The sequence below is a fragment of the Belonocnema kinseyi genome, chromosome 6 (genome assembly GCF_010883055.1).
Source record: "Belonocnema kinseyi isolate 2016_QV_RU_SX_M_011 chromosome 6, B_treatae_v1, whole genome shotgun sequence".
NCBI classification, from domain to species: domain Eukaryota; kingdom Metazoa; phylum Arthropoda; class Insecta; order Hymenoptera; family Cynipidae; genus Belonocnema; species Belonocnema kinseyi.
The window spans coordinates 94,719,553-94,731,361 of NC_046662.1; the positions used below are offsets into that span (position 1 = coordinate 94,719,553).

At 31.4% G+C, this 11,809-nt stretch overlaps 1 protein-coding gene across 2 annotated transcripts in view; it reads right to left on the minus strand.

Moving 5' to 3' along the window:
• Positions 1-7,751: 7,751 nt before the first annotated feature.
• LOC117175016 overlaps positions 7,752-11,809 on the minus strand; it is an 18,508-nt gene continuing 14,450 nt past the window's right edge. For both annotated transcript variants that reach the window (XM_033364518.1, XM_033364519.1), the window contains exons 3-5: positions 11,437-11,640; positions 10,540-10,665; positions 7,752-8,065 (exon numbers count right to left, since the gene is read on the minus strand). In XM_033364518.1, the coding sequence (XP_033220409.1) occupies positions 7,991-8,065; positions 10,540-10,665; positions 11,437-11,640 (405 nt within the window). In that variant the 3' untranslated portion in view covers positions 7,752-7,990. The remainder of the gene's footprint in view (positions 8,066-10,539; positions 10,666-11,436; positions 11,641-11,809) is intronic.

Here is an 11,809-nt window from a genome sequence, read left to right on the forward strand (position 1 = left end):
TTCAAATTCAGAAGAGGAGAAATGGGTTGCGCGCGCAACTCAGTCATTTACAGCGTCTCCTACTATATTCACACGGACATAGTCCTGTCATAGTATTGGACCACATCTCGTTTCAGATCTGGGATCACTGCACATAAAACTCAATGTTTTTCTGGAGCAGGACGAATGACGGGCTGTCTGGTGGCTAGCGGATGAGTTCACCCCTTGTGTGGAACTTGTAAGCGACAAAAGCTACTGTACAAAAGGTCGGGGAGTCGGATAGGGCTGTTTCCAGCCCTATGATTCCCCCATGTATGTGTATGAGCTAGCAGCTATCTCATTCCGGATGCTAAAATAACAGCTAGCTGCTAGCTGTTATTTTAGCATCTGGAAATAACAGCTAGCAGCTAGCTGTTATTTTAGCATCCGGAAGGGTATCGTAGTTCAAATAAATGCAATAGATAGCGCTCCGATCAGGTAGGCCTGTCTTTGCATTGTTATGTATATCAACAATACTAAAATTCATTAATAACTTGATACTTTTTATAAATATGAAAGGAAGAACAAAGTTTTCAATAACACTAAGAGCATCTGTAATTAGTAATCTAAAAAATTCATGAAAAAATGTAATTTAATACAGTGAAACTCTTGTATACCGCCGATTTTGGGGCTGACCTTGAGTGTGAATCAACTCATTGTAGCCCGCTCCGCTTTTGTTTCTTCACGATTGACTGCTCGCCTGAGTGACTACCGCACTGTCTTAGGAAAATTGAATATTATAATGAATACTTTTAAAAAACAGTTTGAATTGTATTCATATTTTTCTATTGTTTATGTTCCTAATATAATTAATAAATTAATTTTAAAAACAACTGTAATTGTTGCAAATTACAAACATTGATTGATAATATTACTTAGCCTTATAATGTACTTTTTCATTTTAATTCATCTAAAAATTTCAGCTTTTAAAAAAATATATATCTATATATATAATTTATTTATAATCAGAAGGTGGCGACTTTAACGGGAAACCGAGAAAACCCCAGAATTTAGTTAAAACCGGGAATTTACTTCTGATCGTAGAAAAGTTCAAGTTCTCAATAGTTTAGTCATTTTTGTCAATTCAGAAAAGTAATTTTTACTTCATCTACGGTTGCAGGGAATATGAGTGAAAATAATTATCATTTTTATTTTAGGACAGGGAGTTTCGGTATAAAGTAATACAATTTCCCTTAGGACAAGGAATTTCTACATGGAACGGGAATTTTTTAAAAGAATTTACAGTGGGATTTAGATTCGAGAAGAAAAGAGTATAAAAAATCCTTGTTCCAAGTCAAAATTTGTCACAATTTAAAAGTTCCTTTTTTCGAAATTAAAAAAAAGAGAGTGCTTCAAGTAATTTTGAGAGTAGAAGTAGGATTTCGAAAAGTAAATATTTCTAAATTATAATATCATTTTTTAAACAGTTTTCGTTAAGATTGTATCTTTTTTTATTGAAAATGCAACTAATTGCGGTTGAAAGCTGAACTCTATTCTTGAAAATTAATTTTATTGTTTGGAAGATTCATCATATTAAACGAAAATTTGTATCGTTTTAAAAATATAACTAGTTTCTTTAAAATTACTTTTTAGCTAAGCAATTAACTATTTAGGTAGAAAATATAACTATTTCGGGTGCAAAATTGACCGTTTATAGTTCAAAGTACTACAATTTGGATGTAAATGGTTCTTTCTGCATTGAAAATTCATTTCTTTCGTTGACAATTCACCTATGTTATTAAAAAATCGTATTTTTGGTAGAAAATCGACTTTTTTCTAGAAAATCAGTTTTTTCTTTGCAGGTTAATCTCATTATTTCAAAATTCTTCTTTTTGGTTAGAAATTAAACTATTCCAGTTAAATATTCATCATCTTAGATTAAAAATTAATCTTTCCGGTTAGAAAAATGAGCTATTTGCTGTTATTAATGACGTTCAGCCCGGAACTACACATTTCAATCCTATGATTTGGCACTAATAATTTTTAAAAACTTTCAACACAATAAATAATTTACTCACAGAAAAACATTGGTGTTAAATTTGTTGCAGCTCAAATTTCATTGGGCTCCCAATGATCATTTGAGAGAGTTTTCAAGTCTCAAATGTATTCCTCTGAACGTAGGTGCCCATGTGGGCATCTAGGGGAAAGTATCATTTGGAGACTGAATTTTGGCTCATGCAGAGTTGTGGAGTTCTAAACGGCGCTGTCAGCCACCTGAATACCTGTCAAAGCAACTATTCACTTTGCGATATTAGCCTGAATAAGTGTTAATAAGAAAACCAATTGAAACAATATTTACCTAAGTTTCAGATTTCTTTCATTTAATAGGGCGTACCAGTCACTTAGAATAAAATTATAACTTCCTAATGCAACTTCCAAAAGTTAAGTTAGTCATGCCCGTCGACATTTAAACTAAAGCCGGGATGTATAGAAAAAGTCATGACCGTCTACATATACAATAAGGTATTTTCACTCCAATCACTAGCTCACTTCACTTCATTGAATATTGAGGGGATAACAATTGACTAAATGCATGGGAGTCGGTTAATTTTTGCTCTATTTTTCTAATACCTTCGTAGAAAGTAATTTTTCTGTATAAGTGCAATTGAAAAATAATTTGTCTTTTTTAGGGACTATTTAATGCAATCATGAAATGATAATAATTTTAATTCATTCGTGCGTTAGGGCTGAGCGCTGGTTGTCTACCCTTTGAAACGCGATTCACAATTGCATTGAAAAACAATTCTTGTAATTTAAATAAATAATTATTAAAATATACACGAGAATGTATATAAATTGTGTAACTTTTGATTTCAGACAAAAAAAAAATTTATAACACATATATTTGATGAATAACAGTTTATTTTCATTGAATTTGAAAGACTGACTAATATTTCTCAAAATATTTGTTAATAGATACATTTTTTTAAATACCATATGCTATTTCAGCAACTTGATATATAGAAGCTAATTGCAGAATATAATAGTGATAATATTTGAATAATTCTAAAACAAAATTTCATATTGTTCTTTTCGTTTGAGACGTGACAAAACGACGCTTGAAGTAAACAAAAAAAAAGGAAGCATAACTACAATGCAGTCGTGATAATTTATGTATTTATAGGTTACATAATTATATGAATTCCCAGAAAAATACATACAAAATATTAAAAACTCATAAATAATTATTTTTGTCTATTGAATTCAATGAAAATAAACTGTTATTAATATAATATATGTGTTGAATTTTTTTTGTCTTAAATCAAAGTTACACAATTTGTATATATCCTTGTGGATATTTTAATAATTATTTACTTAAGTTACAAGAATTGTTTTTTAATGTCATTTTGAATCATGCGCCAAGTGCGGCCAATGAGCGATCAGCCCTAACGCAAGCGCAGTAGCTCAGGGTGCCAACATTGGCATCATTGGTCCACAGTTCAAACCGAAAAAATAAATCAAATCAGCCGGCAGGAAAAAGTTGGGGTATGAAAGCCTCAATAAGATATTTTCACTTCAACCATCAGCTAACTTCACTTTGTTAAAAGCTGAGGGGGAAAATGGATCAAAACTTTATTTCTGTAATATGTTTGTAATTAATCATCATTATTATTATTTTATTATTTCATTAAATAGTAATTAAAAAAAACTATTTTTAACTACACTTATATAGAAAAAATTACCTTTTACGAAGATGTTGGCAAAACAGTTCAAAAATGAACTGAATCCCATACATTTAGTCCTTTGTTTTCCCCTCAGCAATCTACGAAGTGAAGTTAGCTGTTTATTGAAGTGAAAATACCTAATAGGCTTTTATCTTATCAGTTTGAATGTTCTCGCCGCTATATTTGAAACATTGCAATGTTTTATGAAACTTTTCATCAGACTAAAGTTTCATGCAAATTTACACCCCTACTCATCGCGAAAAACAAATTTCTGTTTTTATTATACAATTGTATTTACCTTATCTTTCATTTTTGACACTAGCCATTGCAAGATTAGATATCTAAGATACCTTTAAACTTCCGCAGAAAATCTAGTGGAAATTTGTTCGAACGACTAGGCATCAATTTCGATGCAGACGGTCACGACATAGTTTGTACATCCCGGCTTTGGTGGTTTGAATGTCATATAGTAGGTTTTGACTAACCTAACATTTGGATATTACATCACTCCAAGTACTATTTTTATTCCAAGCCTATTTAGTCGCTGGTAAATGAGAGGAAATAAAAAGTTAGGTAATTATTATCATAACTTACCTGCTTATTAATATCTGTTTCACTCAAATAACGACCGACAAAATGATCTTGACAGGTGACTTACGGTTTGTAAAAGACACTTCACGTTGCACTAGATGAGAAAGAACAGTGTCTAAATGATGCTTTTCCCCTAGATTCTCCGAATGAACCTGTGTGGTTCAAATTTGTTGCAACTCGATTGAACGCCGATTTCGGTGTACATTGAAGGATCGGTGATTTTCTGTGCTCGGCTTCAAGTTCTTATCATTTAAATGGTCAATTTTACACATTTTTCTCATAGAAATTACTTTCAATAGAATATTTACCGTTTTTGCACTCTTTTTTTTTAATTTCCGAAGAAGAAACTTTCAAATTGTGACGAATTTTGACTTGCAACAGTGATTTTTAAATAATTTTCATCCAAATACCAGTTTCTATTTTTTTTAAAATCCCTGTTCCATATCGAAAATTCCTTGTCCGAGGTGAAATTTTATTTCTTCACCTGCTCCCTTTTATAAAATAAAAACGATAATTATTTTCATTTATATTAATTTAATTCTCGGTAATTTCCCGGTTTTCGGATCGAGTCTCCAGCTTGATTGTAAATAAATTATGTGTAAATATATATATTTTTAGAGAGCGGAAATGTCTAGACGAATTAATAAAAAAAGTACATTATAAGGCGAATTATCAATGTTTAAATATTATTATTACTATTATCATTAGTCAAGTAATATTATCAATTAATGTTTGAAATTCACAACAAATACAATTTTTTATAAAATTAATTAATTACATTAGCGAAATAAACAATAGAAAAATATGAATAAAATTTAAACTCTTTTTAAATACTCATTATTCCATTCAATTTTCCTAATATTAAATTACATATTTTCATGAATTTTTGGATTACTAATTGCAGATGCTCTTATTGTTATTGAAAACTTTGTTTTTTCTTTAATATTCATATAAAGTATCAAGTTTTTAATGAATTTAATTTTTTTTTGCTATACATAACAACGCAAAGACAGGCCTACCTGATCGGAGCAAATTCGATTTGAACGATTTGGTCTCGGAGATAGAGAGATTTGGGTCCTTTTAATGATCCTATTGTATTCGTCACGTAACTGATGAGCAGAGTTATTTACAGTAGTTGGCCGTCGCCAATCCGCCTTTTTATAAATTTCTGTTCAAATTATTAACACTTTGTTTTAATGAAGAATTTTCTCCTTATACTTATTTATAATTATAACTTATATACTATACTATTTTGCAGTTGAATTAAAAATTGTTGTCTGTTTTGGTGTATCTCACTCCATTTACGAGATACGTTGTATTAATTCCAATTTTAAACATAAAATAAAAAGTTAGATATCTGAAATAATCGAAACCCGTATATTCCAAATATTATTTTTATTTCAATTTTGGAAAGGACATTTTAAAACCTTCAGACCATTTAAACGAGCTACCTGGACCTTTAAATATATCGACCTGAGTGCCTAGCGAGAATTTCTCAGAGCCCAAGAATCTTCAGTATATATTCTGAGATTTCTATCGGTAGGGCGTCCGTTATAATATTTTATAGCATCTCCGATTTCAGTTTTTGAAAAATTTCATTTTTGTGGAAAAAGCCGAGGGAACTGAACCCAATTTATCAAACGACGAAGTATCACATGCCCTAATTTTAATTTAAACAATCACGCAATGTATAATTATTAACTATTAGGTTTTATTAAACTTAATATTTGTATATTGTTCTTTAAATAAACATATTATATAACATTTGCAAAGAACACAAAGAATTCCTTAAATATATACAATTATTTATTAATTGCATTTAAATAATAAACTTAAAATAAATAATAGAATACAAATGAACCTTCTTTGATTGTATAAAAAATGTATGATTTTATAACACAATTATATAAGTAGTTTGTGAACTGAACATGGATGGCGATGAATACAATGTGTAAAAACATATTTTGTAGTTAAATTCAGTCGTTTAAGATTTATCCTTATTTTTCGTGGATTACATACTTTATTATATACATATATGTAAATATATACCATTTCGTCTATTATACATATATGTGTAAATAATATAATAATAACGCTTTTTAATACTAAATACGACAATTTATATATTTAATTTTACGCACCTCTTGTACAATGAGAAGAAAGAACTTTCGTTAATACTTATTAATTTACAATAGACATTCTTTGTAATTTTGTTAAAAATGTAGAATAGCTTCATGTGAAAAAAAATTCAGAAAATTCTGAATTATAGTTTAGCGTAAATTTGTCTTTTGAGTTTATTTTAAAACAATTGCATTGGACTTATTTCTCTCTGTATCAAGGATGTCTATATTAAATTTAATTCTGAATACATAGATTTAATTTCCAGACGATTAAAGCATTCGTCGAAGCCACATACATTGATCCTTAGATCATAAGCGTAAATGTTAATTTTACTTTTACTTTCATGTAAATTTTCTCAAGAAAATTTTGTTTAACATACAAACTACTGGTATATCTATCACCTAACATATTGTACGAAATCGTATGAGGTATAAATATAGATGGCAGTAAATTGAATCTGACATAAACAATTAAAGATCCATCAAAAGTAATGTTAATATTGTATTAGGCACGTATAGTATTAATTACGATTCTGTCAGAAATAGTGCGTAAATCTTGATTTTCAAGTACATTGACTTTTCTCAAATCCAGTTCGACTGACAATAAGTGTTAAATATTTTGACACGCTTTTGTTACATAAAAGATAGACATTACATATATAGGATGGCAGTATTGAGGTAATACAAAACATCTTTTCTACAATATTTGCAAAATTCGCTGAGGTTTGGTTGAATTCCTTACGTAATTTGTTGTTTGATCACAAGTTACACGTGACACTTCACATGCGTGATTTGTATCGGTAACATTAATTTCCATGATACTTGCATATTTAAAAAAATGTTTACCCTGAAATTATTTTCCCTTGCTTCAAAAATGAATTTGTATCGAACCCCGGGGCAAAATCCTAATACTCGGCAAGTCCTCCCTGCATGCTCTGTCACGAAAAATAGAGTTCTGCGCGAGGTTGGAGAGAGCTCTACAGTCCTCGTTTTTCCTCGAAAACGCTCGAAAATTGCGAATTCGAAAATAAGTAGGCTTCCGCGAATATTAAAAATACTTTAGCGATCACTTGTGAAATATTGAATATTTGTTTGAAATCTCGCTACGTGCTCGCTCATTACCCTAAAATCATCGAGCAAACTCGTTTGGCAGAGCACGGAGGGAGATTTAGGATAACGCGAAATCCTCTTTAATGCTCGCGGAAGCCTACTTATTTCCGAATTCGCAACTTTCGAGCGTTTTCGAGGAAAAACGAGGACTGAAAAGCTCTCTCCAGCCTCGCGCAGAATTATATTTTTCGTGGCAGAGCATGCAGGGAGGATTGTCGATTATTAGGATTTTGCCGCGGGGCATTTCTTGTAAAAAATAAAGTCTTTCAATTCTTCTTTGATATAAATCTTAATGTCGATTAAAATTAAAATATTGATTAATTTGAAACAGAGCAGAGCAATGATTTTAAATAGAATGCAGAGTTTCTTGTTGACTCATAATAAATAGGTCAAATTCGGCTTATTTTATATAATATTTAAATAATTCACTGGTTAGAATCTAGCGTAAATATCTCTTTTTTATAATCAACCTTACAATGAGATTTTTTACAATCCTCTGTATGAACGGAAGGCTATGATGGTACTCAGCATGTAGCAAATGCCATTGGCCAAAGCACAGATCTGAAAATAATAAATAAATATTTATTTACAAAAATGGAATTTACTGTAGGTATAAAATAATATTTTTGAAAACTTCTAATTTCAAATTACTTATTTTCTAAAGATCAATCTGGACCCAACCAGGAGATAAGGACCTATCATGTTCTTGAAAAAAGAGGACATGACCGGGAAGAAGAAAACGTTAGCAGGAAAAAGCAGCCAACTTGTTGATACTACTTAGAAATCAGAGGAAACTATCAATGTGGCTGATGATGGTGCAGTAGAGGAACACATTGGTGAAAATAATAGTTATCTCTTTTTTTAAACCTTAGCGACGGAAAAAAAATCCGAAGTAGAAAAAGAGATCCGGATCTCTCCTCTTCTTGGTAGAACAAATGGAAGGCCACGAGAGGACCTGTTAATCCTTCTCCAACATCAGGAGATTCTACCATGCTGTCTAATGAAAAGATACCGACCTGTCCTATTCTTGACAAAAATAGGACAAGATCCGAAAAACAAAAAGTTTGACAACGCAGGAAATTTAGTTCCTCTGTGTCGGATTCTACGGATGCAAAAAAATCAACAACAGAAGCAGAGACACTGAACTCTATTAATCCTACTTTAAGGAAGAGACCGACATAAAGAGACAAACCTTTATCAAGTACCAAGAGGATCTGTTGATCTTCGTGGAATATGCCCCAAAAATAAGGTATTTTCAAGAATAACCAATTATGTCAAAATTGTCTCGCGAATCGATCGAAGTTTCAATTTGGTTGTCTTTTGCTTCCGACAACCAACGAATACGTTTTTACGCTTACTGTAGACGAGGAAGAAACACGTTGAAAAGCTCAATTTTACATTATTATAAATTCGTGATCTTTCTCTTCCGACTGCAAAAATACTTGGCCAAAAGGGCAATTAGAAACTTTACCCCAGTACCAGTGATGCAATCAGGCCTGAAGGATTTGCACACCAAAATATACCTCGAAGTATTGGAATCTGCGCTGAAAAAGAAAGAGAGCATGGACAAGGCCGAGGACAGAGGTTGGCCCTCCCCTCCCCTGAAATGTTGTACTTGCCATGACATTGAGTATAAAAAAACCGTGCGAAGAATCGGTCAAAAAAGTTGTAGGAGCTGAGATTAGGCTCAAAGCTCAAGTCAGCGAAGAAGAAAAAATATACGGCAACAAAGGAAGAGTGCGATTGCAAGAGGGAAATATTGGAGGATATCAGGATTCACCGCGGGCTCAAATGAAGAGCCAAGAAAGCGATGAGGAGGAGATTAACCAAAAAATGAAGGACGTTCAAGAAGCCGTTAAGAGATTCAAAAACGATAATTCAGAAAATGCGACGTATCTGATTCAACAGATAGGTAAGTTTTTTTGCCTAAAACGTCGTGTCACCTGAAATTGAGACATCAATGCTAAATTGTTCTAAATATTGCATTGATCATGATAGCAATGCTGCGGAAGAACGCGATTCCTCATTATGAATTGTTGAAAATGGGAACCAGCCTCAAAATTTGATTGCCTTATTTTACTCCATAAATATTAGAATTAGATTTTTTTTAGATAATTAGGACCTATTCCTGTTTTGAAACAAATCTCTATTCTGACTGAAAAATTGGCTAGCTTCAATACTTTTTGTGGAAAACTTTTGTTTTACTCTAATCTAATCCGAGTATTCAGAAAATCGTTTTACATCAAAACTATTAAAATTAGCCAATTTTTCACTCCGAATATAGATTTTTTTCAGAACAGGAATATTGCCTAATTATAAAAAAAAGATGTTATTCTAGTACTTATAGAGTAAAATCAGGCAATTCAATTTTGAGGTTCCTGGTCCCAAACCTCTTCAGTGAATAACTCGAACGAGTGACAAACCGAACGAGCGACGAACCGAACGAGCGCTCGAGCAGTGGTCAGAAGTGGGGATGACGCGCAGAAAACGTGACGAAAGATAGAACGGATTCAGTTCTTGCTTGAGCGCTCGTTCGTTTCTGCTTTCCGAGCCATGTGTTGCCGAATTCCCACCAAATAAAGTAGCGAATAGAGGGCGCAGGAATATCCCAAAAAGCGCAAAAGTTTATAAGTATAATTGAAAGATGATAAAGAGGGCGAAATTGATGACAAAAAAGATTCGTAAATAACGTTTTCGTAAAATATTTATAAATAAAGAAATACAAATGTTTTCTTAACCAAATTTAGACATTTACCCCACTTTTCTATGTTTGCTTGCAAAAATCTATTCTACCTATCTCTTTACTACAGAAATAATAAATAAAGAAAGTAGGTATAGCCCAAAATTAGCCAATTTAATTGCATAAGTAGCTCAAATGTTGACAGAACCTTTAATTGTCGCGAAATCTCGGACTGTGTGATATTGGTGCGATTAAGTTGCGATCACGGATTTAAAATAAAAATTAAGCCGGTTGGAACTTATGATTTCTGTCGATATGCCGTACATGGTTCAAGCGTAATCGCGTAAATACTTACTGCAGCAGCCAGGTGTAAATTGTACTTTTCTTTAGGTGATCCAAAATATCTGTCGTTCAGTTTAATGAAAAGAATTGCTGCTGCGATTATGAGGAGTATACATGCCAGTCCATGATATATCAGTTCCTAGAAAATAAAAATTCGTGTTTTTGCCATATGATTTAATTATTTCTTATCAAATAATAATAATAATTTGAAATTTTTGTCTTATTAGAATGACAATTTAAATACATATTCAAATTTCTTAAGCTTTATTTTAGTAAACAAACTCAAAATATTAATGAGAACATACATAATAGTTTTCGAACGAAAACAAAAACAAATTTATATCGGTTATTGTCTTCTGTTCGGTTTTTAAATTTGAAAATTAATTCAATTTTCCCTATGGGCTAAAAATAATTGCAAATTTTTTGTAGGTACAAGTTTTATTAAAACGCAAGCTTCTTTAACAACATACTGCCCTTAAATAACAAACTAATATTTGGTAAAGTGTTGGTCGCAAAGGAATCAATTTAAAGATTATTTTATGCTCTACAAAAAGATCTCTTAAACTTTTTACATATATATTTTACCGTGATCAACACTCCAAGCAAAAGCGTTTAGAAGTGTTTCAATTTTTGGTTTATTGATAATTAAAGGTATACGCGAAAGTCGGACAGAACAAACATTTTCATAAATTACTTAGAATTTCTACCTAAACATTTTATATAAAAAAATTACTGACTATGGTTTGTTCCAGAAAATTTTAGTCTAATGAGATTGCACTATTAGTAGTGAAAAACAATAAAAGAAATTAGAAATGCCTGAAAGTTTGACTGTTATGTCATAATTTGAATATAAAAAAAATTATAAGAAACATGGAATTATACAATTTTTTAGGCAAAATAAAATACTTACGAAAATTGTTTTCGTTAAAATGGATTCCGTTGTAGCAGAAGCTGTAAAACTTAGAAGCAGTATGAAAGTTCCTATCATGAAGGTAGTCACCATCAAGAAATAAAATAGTGACACTTGTGTCGACCCACTGTAATATGCGTTGTTATAGTACAAATAATAGTCAAACACATAGCCCATTATCCCAACGCATACTATTCCTAGAATCTGCAAGTAAAAGTGTGATAAAAAATGATAATTTAAAGTTATAATTAAACAAACAATCAAACAAGGAAAAGTTATTAAGGACAAATGGTACTCTATGAAGTCATGACTTATACCGTTTAAATTTGTGTTTCGCATTCTAATTATTTCTTAAGCAACATTAAACATTATT